General features: G+C 34.3%; 1 protein-coding gene across 6 annotated transcripts in view; it reads left to right on the top strand.

The window, feature by feature from the left end:
• ERBB4 (erb-b2 receptor tyrosine kinase 4) overlaps positions 1 to 15,850 on the top strand; it is a 1,166,318-nt gene that overhangs the window by 873,758 nt on the left and 276,710 nt on the right. For all 6 annotated transcript variants that reach the window (XM_040476138.1, XM_040476135.1, XM_040476139.1 and 3 more), the window contains exon 13: positions 12,936 to 13,068. In XM_040476138.1, the coding sequence (XP_040332072.1) occupies positions 12,936 to 13,068 (133 nt within the window). The remainder of the gene's footprint in view (positions 1 to 12,935; positions 13,069 to 15,850) is intronic.

Below are 15,850 nucleotides of genomic sequence, written 5' to 3'. Positions count from 1 at the left end.
TCCCTACTCATAGACGTCACTGCAACAGAGTCTTATGATAATCCTCTTCCCAAGAGGACTTCTGACCTCCAGAACTCTAAGGACTAAATTTGTGTTGTTTTAAGTGATTACATTGTGTTATTTATTACAATAGCAAAAAGAAACTAATCCAGTGCTCGTTTAATGGCAAAAACCCAACTCAAATTATTTTAGGCAAAAGAAGAGAGCATATTATATGGAAACCAAAGAAACCAGGTCCAGTTATATTAGACAAAATAGAATTTAAGTAAAAAATGTAACAAAAGACAATGATGGTCATTATGTAGTAAAAGAGGGGTGAATTCACCTAGCAGATATAACAATTATAAATATATATGCAACCAACAAAGGAGCATCTGAACAGATCTGAAGGGAGAAATCACTAACAATACAATCATGGCAGGGGACCTTAATGCCCCACTTTCAGTGATCATCCATACACAAACTAAGGACTTGAACTGTAAGGAAATAAGGAAACACTGGACTTGAGCTATACTTTAGACCTACTGGACCTAAAAGACATATACAGAACATTCCATCCAATAGCAGCAGAATATATATCATTCCAAGCACACATGAAATATCCTCCAGGATATATCACATTTCAGGTGACAAAACAAGTCTTAGCAAATTTTAAAAGATTGTAGTCATGCCAGTTATCTTTTCTGACCATAATGGTATATAACTAGGAATCAGTAGCAGGAGGAAAACTAGAAAATCCGCATATATGTAGAAATTAAACAACACACTACTTAACAACCAATTGGTCCTTAAATGAAATTAAAAGATAAATCAATATCTTAAACAAAAATGGAAACACACCATACCAAACTAATGTGATGCAGCTTAACAAGTCCTAAGAGAGAAGTTTATAGCAATACTTGCGTTTTAAAAGAAAGGAAAAGAAAGATCTCAAATAAACAACTTAATTTTATACCACAAGAATTAAAAAAGACAAGAAAAAACGAAGTCCAAAGTTGGTAGAAGGAAGGATATAAAGGATCAGAACTGAAATAAATGAAATATAGAATGGAAAAACAATAGAAAGGATTAATGAAATGAACAGTGTTTTTTTTAAAAAAAGATAAACAAAAATTGGCAGACTTTCAGCTACACTTACCAGGGTAAAAAGAGAGAGGACCCAGATAATATTAGAAATGAAAGAGTAGACATTACAACTGATACCACAGAAATACAAAGGATTATTAAAAGATTACAATGAGGAATTATATGGCAACAAGGTAGACAACCTAGAAAAAATGGACTAATTAATAAAAACATACAAGTTTGAATTATGTTTTGAAAAAACAGGTAATCTTAACAGATAAGTAAGGAGATTGAGCCAGTAATTAAAAACTTCCCATCATAGAAAAGCCCAGTTTTATTTATTACTTTCTAGTTTTATTGGTGAATTCTACCAAACATCTAGAGAAGAATTAATACCAATCCTTCTCAAACTCTTCCAAAAAAATTGTGGAGGAGGGCACACTCCCAAATTCATTTTACAAGGACGGCATTGTTTGGATACGAAAGCCAGATAAGGACACCGTAAGAAAAGAAAATTACAAACTGATATCCTTGAATAAATATGGATTCAAACATTCTTAAAAAAAAATATTGTAACACTGAACTTAGGGGCACCTGGGTAGCTCAGTGGGTTAAACGTCCGACTTCAGCTCTGGTCATGATCTCACAGTTCCTGAGTTTGAGCCCCTAGTCGGGCTCCATGCTGATAGCTTAGAGCCTGGAATCTGCTTCAGATTCTGTGTCTCCGTTTCTCTGTCCTTCCCAGGCTCACACTCTGTCTCTCTCTCTCTCTCTCTCTCTCAAAAATAAACATTAAAAAATTTTTTTTAAGAAACTGAACTTAATAGCACAGTTAAATAATCATTTATAATGATCAAGTGGAATTATCCCTGGGATGCAAGGATGGTTCAGAATATACAGATCAATATAATGATACACCATACTAATAGAATGAAAGACAAAAATCATCATCATCTCAAGAGATGAATAAAAAGCATTTGACAAAATTCAACATTTTTTCATGAAAAAAAGCTCTCAACAGATTAGATATAGAATAAATAGAAGAAACATATCTCAACATAACAAAGACTGAGTATGCAAAAGCCACAGCTTAGGAATACTTGGTAATAAATTTGATGAAGGAAGTAAAATATCTATACATCAAAGACTACATAATATTGATCAAAGAAATTGAAAATGCAAATAAATGGAATGATAACACACATTCATGGATTGGAAGAGTTAATATTGTTAAAATGTCCACAGTACCCAAAGTCATATATAAATGCAATACACTCTCTATCAAAATTCCAATGGCATTTTTCACAGAAATAGAAAAAAAATCCTAAAATTCCTATAGAACTGCGAAAGATTCTCAATAGCCAAGTCAATTTTATGAAAGAACAAAGGTAGAGGCTTCATGGCTCCTGATTTAAACTATATTACAAAGCTATAGTAATTGAAACAGTGTGGTACTGGTACAAAAACGTATACATAGACTAATGAAGCAGAATCAAGAGCTCTAAATTAACCCATGCATATATAGTCAATTAATATTTTATAAAGGAGCCAACAATATTGAATGCAGGAAGAAATAGTCTCTTTAATAAATGATGTTTGGAAAGCTGAATGTTCATATGCAAAATAATGGAATAGGATGCCTATCTCATACCACTTACAAAAATTAACTAAAAATGGGTTAAGGACTTAAACATAAGACCTGAAAACATAATGCTCCTAGAAGAAAACACAAGCAGTAGTAAGCTCCTTAACATTGGTCTTGGCAATGATTTTATGAATATAACACCAAAAGCAGAAGCAACAAAAGCAAAAGTAAACACGTGGGATTACATCAAACTAAAAAGTTCCTGCACAGCAAAGGAAAAATCAATAAAAAGAAAAGGCAACCTTAAAATGGGAGAAAACATTTACAGATCATTATATCTGATAAGGTGTTTATACAAAAATTATGTAAGAAACCCATACAACTCAACAGAAAGCTGCAAACTTTTCCTGTTTAAAATTGGGCAGAGGAATGAAGAGAAGTTTCTCCAAAAAAGACATGCATATGGCCAACAAGAACATGAAAACAGGCGTTCAACATCACTAATCATCATGGAAATGCAGATGGAAACCACACCTCACACATGTTAAAATAAAGAAATTACTAGAAGTAGAGGAAAGGAAAATCTTGTATAGCAGGAATGTTAGTTGGAGTGGCTACTATGGAAAACAGTATAGAGGTTTCTCAAAAACTTAAAAAGAGAACTACCATATGATTCAGCAATCCCATTTTTAGGGATGTATCCAAAAAATATCAAATCAAGATCTCAAAAAGATATCTGCATGCCTATGTCCACTGCAGCATTATTCAGCCATAAAAAATAATGAAGTCTTACTATTTGCAATGATGTGATTGGACCCAAAGAGTATTATGCTAAGAAAAACAAGTCAGTTAGAGAAAGACAAATACCATATGATTTCACTCATTTGTGGAATTTAAGAAACAAAACAAATGAACATAGTGGGGGAGGAGAGGCAAACCAAGAAACAGACTCTTCACTATAGATAAAAAGCTGGAGGGGAGGTGGTAAGGGTTGGGTTAAATAGATGGTAGGGACTAAGGAAGGCATTTGTTGTGATGAGCACCGGGTGTTGTATGTAAGTGATGAATCACTGAATTCTACATTGGAAACTAACATTACATTGTATGTTAACAAATTGGTTTTTAAATAAAAATTTGGAGAAGGAAAAAAAAAATAAGATCCTTACTCTGCTGTTTAAAACCTTCCAACAGCTTCCCATAACTCTTTGGACAAAGCAGAAAATCTTGTAAATGACCTGTAAATCCTATATAATCTGGCTCTTGTATACCTCCACTATCTCATCAGGTACCACTTTCCCACTCACTGCCCATGTCCAGCCTTTTCTCTATAATCACTAATCTTATTCCCTGCTCAGTCTCTCTTGGCTAGAGTTGTGATTCCCAAATTCCCCCAGCCCTCTTTGCTTTAATTATTCCTATTTATCCTTCTCATCTCAGTTTCTTATTCCTCCTTATGTGGGTAGACCTAATGCAATTTACTGATTAGGTTAAGGCAAGTGCTATATTCTCTCAGTGCATTCTCCCTCTTTCTCTCTCTCTCTCTGTCTCTCAGCGATTATTTATCTCATGCTTGTCTTCTCAACTAGACTGTAAGCTGTAGATAAGAGAATATGTATTTTATTTCATGTTTTCATCATATCCTTATTTGTTAGCAGTGTCTAGCATAAAGTTAAGTAGTTTCTCAACAAATATTTTTAGAAGTAAACACATGAATATACTTGTATGTTTTCATATTTCTCTTAAGTATATTTATTGAGGGCTTAATTTAGCTAAGTAATCCTGCATTAAATACTCTGCTAATATGAGGTCTATTCTTCATCACAACCCTGAAAGGGAGATATTATCATTCATTCTTTCAGGTGAGTAACATGTAAATAATTGCCTGAGGCTACATGGCTAGTCATAGAATAAGGATTTGAATCTATACTGCTCTGATCACAAAACTGAGCTACTACAACTAAATCATGTATTTTAGCCTTAAAAAAAAAAAAAGGCTAGTGGTATCTGTTCAAATATATTCCAGATAAAACCTATGCCTCTATATACAGTAAGTAATATAAACAGCATGGATGGTTTTGTATAATGAAAGAAAAAATATTTTTTCTGCATTTGTGCTTGTAGACAGGTATTCTATTTCAATATTTTGAGCTAGTCCATTTACTTGAACACATGCAGCACAGCAGCAAGAACCATTATTTAAGCTTGCATCTATTTTAATGAAAGCAAGTTCAATACTCTATATAAAGGTTGAAATACTAAGCACATTATTATCTCTCCACATTTTTAACAGACAGATAACAATTCAGATGAGATAAAGAAAAATCTATTTTACAGCTTCCAGAGAAAACACAGAGTAAGTTAAAGGTTGCCTAATCACTACATTCCTAAAGTTTCTTTAGTGAGGCTTGTGATGGCCTTTTGAACTGTAAGCCATTGAATAGGCCTTCTACTCCTTCCCCATGTGACTATCACTCTGGGAGGTCAGAGAACTGTTGAATTCTGGGTGCTAATCGAAAGTTCTTTTCTCTGAAGAATTTCAAAGAAGAAGCTTCCTTGGCCTTTTGTTCTATGCTGTGTGAAGACACTTCTCTTGGTTTCACTCTGGAGAAAATGATCAACACAGCCTTCAATACCATCATCTAGTGGTTTGGGGAAAAAAATGAGAAGAAAGTAATTGTTTTCTGTTTATTCTCACTTTCCTCCAATAGATAGCTTAGTGTTTTCCTGGTCTAAAACTGTTCTGAAATTGAGGATCTAAAAATTCAGAGTAAGGGAGGCATTAAGCAGTTGAAAAGAAGGTAGGGGCTTGGGTGAAGCTAAAACTCTCCTGTCCATATAATTCAAAGCATGCAATAGAAAATCAAAGAAGGCAGCTTTTATCCTTCCCAATATTAAAGAGTCCATCTCTCTTGGTAGAGGAAAGGAGAAAGGACAAGAGTGTGAGGCTTTGAAACCTGAAAAAAATGAGTAAGAATTGGTGAAATAGACCAAAGGGTGATAGGATATCATGAAATTGGCAGTAACCAGGGGGTACTAATGACTTTGTCAACATTCTAATGGAAGAAATTGAAAATGCATTTGAGAGACTTAGAAGTTGACAAATTTGAAGCCTTGATTTTATTTCCTATAAGGATTTGAAAGTGATGAAAGCAGAGAGCCAGATTCATAACATTGCAATGTGATTTTGTCTGTACTCTGCTTGTATTTACAAGTTGCTTTATTAATGTAACTTTTTTTCCACTTTTGGGGATTTATTCAAATGCAAATGTGTATTAGAAGTGTATATAAATGTATACATGTTGCAGAGTGTGAAACTCTATTAATAACTTAAAATGTCTGAATGATTATAAAAATAGGTATTATAACTTTATATTGGTTATATAAATATAGATCTTTGGCTTCTTTCTAACTCTATGGAATAGAATTTGATCTTACACATTTATGTTCAGTCAGCTTAACTGAACCAGTTTTTAATCTCCTTACATCTGTAAGGTAGTACAAATCACATATACATGTAAGTAATCAGTGATATGAAACCTGTGTAAAGATTCCATTTCAATTGACTTCTTTTTGTATGGTGAGAGAACCCTCTTTCCCTGCATTATAAATAAATAAGAAAGAAGGAACTCTTGCTATTAGTTTAAAATCAATATAGCAGATAAACTGTCAGCCTTTCCCAAGTAGAACATAAAATCATTCAAGTTTTGAAGAGTCTCCACACGATATGAAGAAAAAAAAATACTTACAATATATGGTGTTTAATTTAATAAATCTAAGACGTGGAGAAAACTGTAATTAAGCAAAGTCCACAAATTTTATGAGTTACTTACAATAATAATATATTTGAGAAGAGGGACAATCTTAGCTACATAGGAAAGCACTCTATTCAGTCTCTGTTCTTTCAGACTATCTTTAAAAATTACATTTATATATTATTTAGGATTATAACTATAAAATAAATTAAAACAGGATAGAAGGAGGTATACTTTTTTTTTAGTTTACTTATTTATTTGGGGGGGGGGGGCCCTTTCATGCATGAGCAGGGGAGGGGCAGAGATAGAAGGAGAGAGAAAATCCCAAGCAGGCTTCACACCATCAGCATGGAGCCCTAGGCAGGGCTTGTTCGCATGAGCCATGAGATCATGACCTCAGATGAAATTAAGAGTCAGATGCTCAAATGACTGAGCCACCCGGGCACATCAAAGGAGATATACTTTTTTTTTTTTAATTTTTTTTTCAAACGTTTATTTATTTTTGGGACAGAGAGAGACAGAGCATGAACGGGGGAGGGGCAGAGAGAGAGGGAGACACAGAATCGGAAACAGGCTCCAGGCTCTGAGCCATCAGCCCAGAGCCTGACGCGGGGCTCGAACTCACGGACCGCGAGATCGTGACCTGGCTGAAGTCGGACGCTTAACCGACTGCGCCACCCAGGCGCCCCTATACTTTTTAATAAAGTTTTGTGGGTGCTTAGAAGCTGTTTTGGGGAATTTTGGGGAAATATTCTATGAAACAGCAAGTGATCCCATGTTGCATTTTTTAATGTAAATATAGGATGTCCTTTTCTGGCCAAGACATAATAGCAGGGATCAGATTTACTCTCCCTCATGAAACAACAAGAAGAACAAAATGTATGAAATGACAATTGGCAAGAGAGTAGATAGTAGATAATGAAGGAGAGTGATTCCTAAGAGTGCAGAAACAAATGAAGTGAGCCTGGCGATGGCTCTGACCAACTACTTTGAGAGAGTTTTTAGACCACAGCATAGTCAGGAGGAACCCAGAAGAGTCCCAGAGACTGCTTGAGTTGAGGGGGCAGAGCTGAGATTCCAGGGAGACCAAGGCAGCTGGAGTACAGAGACAGAGTGCCAGAGAGAGAGCAGCACCAAGGGAAAACCACACTGCAAGAAACATCAACAGAAGTCCTTTGGTAGGAGTAAACAATACCAGATGAAAATATGGTTCTACATATGGGATAAAGAGCCCTACATGGATACATATATAGAATCTTTGTTTTATTATTTAATTCTCTTAAAAGAGCAATCTAAAATTTAGACCAAAATAATGAGCGTGTGGTGAATAGCATGTAGAAAAGTAAAATGTATGATGGTCGTTCAAAGCTTAGCAATGGAGAAATGGATATATCCTATCTTAGGGTTCTTAGAACATACATTAAGTGCTAGAAAATACTGAAATAGTGGTAGAATATAATGAAAATAGACTGCAGTAAATTAAAGATGTGTACTAGGATTTCTGCTTCTGGTAAGATGAATTAGATGTACCTTTGCCTATTCCCTTTGCTAAGTACAACTGAAAACCTTGGACATTATATATAAAAGAAATGTAAGATTTTGATACTTGGGGAGAAGAAGGAAGACATATTTGGCAACTTGGAATCCAAGAAAGAGCACAGATATGAGGCCCCTAGGTTTTCTTTTTGTCTCCTACCTCCCAGATTTGGAGGCAAAGAAACTGAAAACTCAGAAACACTAGCAAAAAAGCTGAAATGAAATCCTGTTCTCTCTCTCCAAAGGACCAGGAAAGGGGCATACTAGCTGTATCAGAAAGCTTTTAGGCAACAACTACTCTACTCTAGCCAAACACCACAGAAAGAAACCATGGCCCAACTTCACCCATGGAAAGGAATGAGAAGTGTGGGCTTCTACCCTCACAAGACTAAAACAAGGTGCCCCAACCTCCCTGGCATCTGGTGTCACAGAAGGTGGGGTATGGAGCTGGGACTTTCATCCCCACTTGGGTAAAGAGAACAAGGTAGGACTGCATTGAAACCCCTAGTCTGACACTTGTAGCCTGAGGCAGTTTAGCCTGAGTCTCTGCCCATCTGTAAAATGAGTAATTATTTCTACTTTGCACTGATGATTTTTAAGATTAGGATACATATGTGAACAAGGAGTACCAACCAACAAACAAACAAAAGAAATAAATAAAGAAAAAGAAAGGCAGAAGGACAGAAAGAAAGAAAACTACAAACCGATGTGTTTCTCAGGAATATAGAAGCAAAAATCCTTAGCAAAGTAGAGCAAATAGTTTTCAACAATTCAACAATACATAAATTAATTATACAGCATAACTATACAGGGCTTATTCCAGGGATTCAAGGCTTATTCAATATAGAAAATCAAACAGTATAATATATATTAATAGGCTACAGAAGAAAAATCACATGACCCTATTAATGAATATAGAAAAAGCATTTGAAAAATTATTAAGAGAAAATATTTGGGACCTATGGCTAGACAGAGAATTTAGAGTTGTCACAAAAAGCACAATCTATAAAAGGGAAAATTGATAAATTAGATTTTAAAGTTAAAACAATTGCTCCAAAAGAGATCTTATTGAGAGGACCAAAGTGCAAGCTGCAGATTGGGAGAAATTATTTTTAACTCATGCAGAGAGAAAGAAAGAGAAAAGTTAGATGATATATAGATATAGGTTAGCTGATAGAATATATAATGAACTGTCAACATTCAACAATGAAAGTACGTAATTAAAATGGACAAAGACAAAGATACATTTTACTGAAGAGGATATATGGATAGTAAATAAGTGCGCGAAAAGATGTCAATATTATTATCCATTTTATGGAAATTAAAATTAAAGCCACAATGAGATATCCATATACACCTATCAGAATGGCTAGAGCTATTTTAGTGACAAAACCAAATGCTAGAGAATATAACAGAAATGAGATCATTCCTACGCTCCTGGTGAGAATGTAAAATGGTTCAACCACCTAGAAAACAGTTCAGCAGTTTCTCAAAAACAACAACAAATGTTAACTAAAATGCCCAATTTTAGTTCATATGACCCAGCAATTATACCACTGAGCATTTATTCCAGACAAATGAAAATTTATATTTACATAAAAACCGATAAGCAAATGTTTATAGCAGCTTTACAGTGCAACATTAGGGATCATTGTGTGATGGAAATCTTCTGTATCTATACTGTATCAATGTCAATATGCTCTTTGTGTTATTGAACTACAGTTCTGTAAGATTTCACTATTAGGGAAAATTGAGTAAAGGGAACATGGATCTCCCTGTATCACTACTGACAACTGCACATGAATTTATAGTTATCTAAAAATAAAAACCCAAACAGGAGAATTTCTGTATAGATGAAGCAGCCTTATATTGGAAAAAGATGCCATCTAGGATTTCATAGCTAGAGAGGAGAAATCAATGCCTAGCTTCAAAATATCAAAGGACAGTCTGACTCTTTTGTTAGGGGCTAGCACAGCTGGTGACTTAAAGTTGAAGCCAGTGCTCATTGATCATTCTGAAAATCCAAGGATCCATAAGAATTATGCTAAATCTACTCATCTGTGCTCTCTAAATGGAACAACAAAGCCTGGATGACAGCACATAGTGTTTTTAACAAACGGTGCAGGAAATATTGGATATCTATATGCAAAAAAATGAATAGAACTTTAGTACTTGTGATGGTGAATTTTATGTGTCAAATTGACTGGATCGTGGGGCTAAACATTATTTCTGGGTGTGTCTGTGAGGGTGTTTTTGGATGAAATTAGCATTTGAATTTGTAGACTGAATGGATCTACTGCAAAATAGATAGGCATCATCCAGTCCACTAGAGGTCTGGATGGAACATAAAGACAGATGGGAACATTCACTCTCTAAGTATGACTTCTGAGCTAGGATATTGGTGTTCTCCTGCCCTTAGATGGCACTTAAACCATCTGTGCTCCTAGTTTGCAGGCCTTTGGATTGAAACTGGAATTATGCTATAGGCTTTCCTGGCCCTTCTGCTTGCAGGGGGCAAATGGAAGGGACTTTTCAGCCTCCAGAACTGTGTACGACAAATCATATATATCCTATTTGTTTTGTTTCTCTGGAGAGCCTCGACTCGTACACCATACAAACTAACTCAAAATAGATCATACACCTGAATGTTAAATCAATACCATAAAACTTCTAAAAGAAAACATCATAGAAAAACTTTGCTACCTTCAATTAGACAAAGATTTTTTAGACATGATACCCAAAGCACAATTTATAAAAGAACAAATTGATAAATTTGTTTGCTAATTAAAAACTTCTAATTTTCAAAAGACAGTGAATATGTAAAGAACTCTTAATACTAGGTAGTATGAAAACAATCAATCCAATACAAAATGAGAAGATTCAGTAGCTCTTATCCAAACAAGATATATGGACAGGAAATAAGCACATTAAAAGATGCTCAGTGTCTTTAATCATTTTGGAAAAGCAAATCAAAACTTTAATGAGGGGCGCCTGGATGGCTCAGTTGGTTAAGTGTCGAACTCTTGATTTCAGCTCAGGTCGTAACCTCATGGTTGGTGAGTTTAAGCCTCACTTGCGTTCTGCTCTCTGACAGTGTGAAGCGCGCTTGGGATTCTCTTTTTCCCTCTCTCTCTGAATCTCCCCTCTTCACTATCTCTCTGTCTCAAAATAAATTTAAAAAAACATTAAAAAACTTTAAAAAAAATAAAAAAAAAACGTGATGAGATATCACTACAGACCTATTAGGAAGGCTAAAATTAAACAGACGGACCATACCAAATATTGGCAAAAATGTGGGGAAACTTTAATTTTTGAGTTCAGTTTATTGCCATTGGGAATGTAAGATAGTACTACTTTGAGACACAATTTGATCATTTCTTAACAAGTTAATCTTACACCTACCGTATTATCCAGCCATTTTACTCCTAGGTGTTTACTGAAGGGAAGTGAAAATATATGCCTATACAAAGATTTGTACATGATGTTTATAGTAGCTTAATTTTAGTAGCACAAAATTGGAAACAGTCTAAATGTGTAGCAATAGGTGAATGGTTTATTTAACAAATGCTGTATATACATACAATTGAATATATTCAGTAAGGAAAATAAAGGAAAATTGATACACACAGCAACATGGATGAATTTCAAATTGGGCTATTTTGTTTCAGAGTTTTAAAACTAGTTAGCATCATGGATGCTGGCAATTCACTTTCTCAAGCATATGTTAGAGAAGGTAACTTTCACAGATATGTTTCCTGTTTATATTATACTCACATATTCAATTCTATCCCAACCCACCTCACAAATGCTCTTGTCATGACAATTTGCATCCCATAATAATTAAACTTGGTAACTAATGGGAAGATAAGGATGTTTTTGATTTTTTTAAATCTTCTTGGAAATTCTTAATATTTTATGAAAACACAGAGTTGTGTTTCAGATGCCACAAATCAACTTTTCAGACACTCAGAATAACATTTGAAGTCTCTATAGGCCCTTCTTATTCAACACCTAGTATCCATTAACTAAAATTATGTTATTCTATGTAAGTAATAATATACTGAATAAATGTTACTGAATATAAAGGGAAACAGAGATGGCAAACTTAATTAGAAATTAATTAATTAATTAGTTTATTTATTTATTTTTTATGTTTATTTATTTTTGAGAGAGAGAGAGAGCGAGCACCAGCTGGGGAGGGGCAGAGAGAGATAGACACAGAATCTAAAGCAGACTCTGGGCTCTGAGCTGTCAGCACAGAGGGTAAACTTAAGTAGCAATTTTAAAAAGTCCAAATTTTCTTTGGCACCTTTCTCCCCAATATACAGAGATAAAACTAAATTTTAGTTTGTTATTACTTTATTCTCTTATACCTCCTCATGAATGACTACTATGATTTGTTTCATATATTTGCAAAATGTTTTCCTCACATGTGCCACTTTGGCTAAATAGCAAGGCAAGCAGAGGCCTATAAAAAACTTGTATTTTATTTCCATTTCTTTCTCCCCTCTCATCTTCCAGATATTCTTCTTTTTCTTTCTCTTTTTAAATTTTGTTTTGTTTTGTTTTAAAACAAAGATGATTTGTTCTATATCTTCATGAAGCTCTCCTATGGAATTGAAGAAATTTTTGGTGTCATAGTGGAGCAAAGGTTTGGATTGAGAAAGGTGGTCTGTTCCTTACCTTAATTGGAAGATTAATTTCTTTCATGCTTCCTCCCTAGAATTTTGATGTAGACAATTGATATTCGGTCATTCTCATGATAAATGTAGTGGTTATATGCATACACACTGATGGGGTCTCTGCAATATGGAAGAAGGTGACAGTAGGGTGGGTCATGGTGACTGACTGGGTGGGCAGACAGAGTTATCTGCCACAGATCTCTTTCAATCCCACTTCTTCAGAAATAGCATTACTTAGGAAGAGTCATATTAAAATGGTAAGTTTTGACACAGCCTTCTGTTTTGTTTCTTCCTTGAATTTGGTGTGCTTTTTAGCTGCTGCGGGAATGGTGTGCAACCATCTGTGTTCAAGTGATGGCTGCTGGGGACCTGGCCCAGACCAATGCCTGTCCTGCCGTCGCTTCAGCAGAGGAAGGAGCTGCATAGAGTCTTGTAACCTCTATGATGGGTAAGGCATCTTACAATGCTGCCTTTACCTCATAAGTTTGACTATTCAGTGTTTCAGATTTTCAAATGATAAGAAAATGGTAAAACTGCAGAATGTGTGTGCTGGCCAAGATTTTTCAGGGGAGTTCTTGTTGCATAAAGGTGACAACAATAGAATTGTTTTAAGGGAAAGACTTTTATCTGAAATAAGTCCAAATATGTATCAACTATTATACACACTTTAAAAAAGTGTACCAAAATAGATCATTCTTAGTAAATTATAGCAGTTTGTACTTAAGCAAAATTGAAAAATATATTCTTATTTTCCTTATGAAGGAGATTATTACAAGTAATCTTTCAGATGTTCCAATAATCTTTTTTTTCACATGCTTTCCTATTAATTTTCATCTGGAATACTATATACCTTTTGATTTTTTTCCATCCAAGTTCTGTGTCTATTTGTGTATTAGTAACAATACATGTTTCTGCGTCTCTGACAACTGCTTAACCCTATAGAAAAATTGTCTTTGTAGTTTCTATTTGAAGAAGTTTTTGGAAGTGTTCTCCCACTTTCTAAAGATAACCTAAGCAGTATTTTAAATCAAATATTTTAAATTCCTGCTGGTGCTATAATAATCACATTGCCAACAATAAAACCTGGCATATATCTTGTTGCATGGCATTTCACATAGTCATAAAATCAGTTTATCATAACATATCATTTCATGCATCACAGTTGTCCTTCATTAGTGTGATAATACATTTTTTAGTACTGTTCCTGATTCAAATTTTCTCATAATGCTCACCAAAAGGATTTTCAACAGTTCTGTAAAAGTGTAGTTTTGAAGTTCTTTATTTCATTTCTTCTTTTGTTTCATGAATTGTCCCATTTTATCTTTTTTTTTTTTCAACGTTTTTTATTTATTTTTGGGACAGAGAGAGACAGAGCATGAACAGGGGAGGGGCAGAGAGAGAGGGAGACACAGAATCGGAAACAGGCTCCAGGCTCCGAGCCATCAGCCCAGAGCCTGACGCGGGGCTCGAACTCACAGACCGCGAGATCGTGACCTGGCTGAAGTCGGACACTTAACCGACTGCGCCACCCAGGCGCCCCATCTTTTTTTTTTTTTTTACAGGTTCGAAATTTTGTTTTAAAATTCTACATGTCTTGTACAATATTATGGTATTTAAGTGACCTGTAAATGGTTAATGTACAGTGCCTTTGCTTTTGCTGAAATAAAACCATGAATTATGATTTCTTCAATGCAGTTATAGAATTGTCCCATTTTAAATAACTGTTTTCATGATCCGAGGAAACATTGCACTTTTGCATTTTATATCAGAAAGATAGAAATCTTTGGATCATAATAATATTGATACGTCTCTTCTTTGAAAGAAACCAATTCCCTTCATGAAATTTAGGAAAAAAAATAAAATGAGAAATTTAAGTATGAAACAATTTAAGAATTTAATTGTTTTTCAGGAAAATTTCAGCTTATAATTTTGTAAGTTACAATCAACTTATAAATTTGATAATGGATAGCAAATTCTGTGTTTCTTTTCTCATTAAATTGTATTCATGCTTATTCTCATTATTACAATAGAATGATATTATCTGAACATAAAATACTTGATTAAAATATGATTAAAATATGCTTGTTTGTTGTTTAGCAATCGATGCCATTAAAGTGTAACTAATAGATTTTAATTCCATTTAGTGAGTTACAAGTTTATTTGTGTATATATAGGTATACATGTTTATATATATGTGTGTGTATATATATGTATATGTATATATATATATATATATATATATATATATATATATATATAGTACTGAAGAGGAAATGGGGCTGTAGCAATCATGTCTTCTGACAGCAACATCTTATAAATAGTGAAAACTGGTAGAATTAAGTGTTGGCCAGTGTCAGAACACTGTAGAAACAAGCCAACACTAGAATTCAGACCATCTGATTTCCGTCCTGTATCTTTCCAGATGCTATTGTTTTTCTTTAACATTTCCATTTTCAACTGTCAGATATATGAAAATGATACATATGCAAATGCATATACTATCCTCTGTCTCATGTCTGCAAAATAATGACAGCTAAGGAAAAATAACCTGTTTTCTAAAAAAACAACACTGATTACCAGACTGTTTTTGAAAGTTTAGCATTTTACAAGTCATTAAATCAAACGTATTAAAAGCTATAAAGTTTTTCATGTATTTTGCAATAGTAATAGGGCTCTAGGAAATCATATGCAAGAATTAGCTTGAAAGATAATAAGTGAAAGTACCTTGTAAAAGTCTAGTGTTATTCTAGTCTATGCAATGATAGGTTTTCCCACTTCCAATCTTGTGGCACTGGCTAATTTCTCCTGGCATTGCTTGGCAGTTAGTTAAAACAGCCTTTGAGGAAGAATTAATTCAAATCCTAACTTCATCACTTACTAGTTTTAAATCTTGGATAAATAACCTAATTGTGCGAATCATTTCCTTTTCGTGTCAATTTATCCAAGCTAATTAGATGGCTAGGTAGAATAGTTATCTTAATATTACTGAAAACAAATACAAATGTGACATTTACCAAAATCAGGGAAACTATTTTTATATAAAAATAGTTTTGACTATCATATGAGAAGAAGTCCTAAAAAGAGGACTTCTTGAAGGGGACTAGAAAACCAGTTAATTCCTGGCTGTTAGCATTCAAATCCAGGTCATAGAAGCCACTGTATTTCAGCAACTCAGAATTAGAGTGCACAGGCATTTAAAATGAAAGAGAAAGCTCATTACAATGCAGTCT

Source organism: Herpailurus yagouaroundi, unplaced genomic scaffold (genome assembly GCF_014898765.1).
Source record: "Herpailurus yagouaroundi ecotype Mexico unplaced genomic scaffold, PumYag 140, whole genome shotgun sequence".
NCBI lineage: Eukaryota > Metazoa > Chordata > Mammalia > Carnivora > Felidae > Herpailurus > Herpailurus yagouaroundi.
This window is presented reverse-complemented; position numbering and strand designations above follow the sequence as displayed.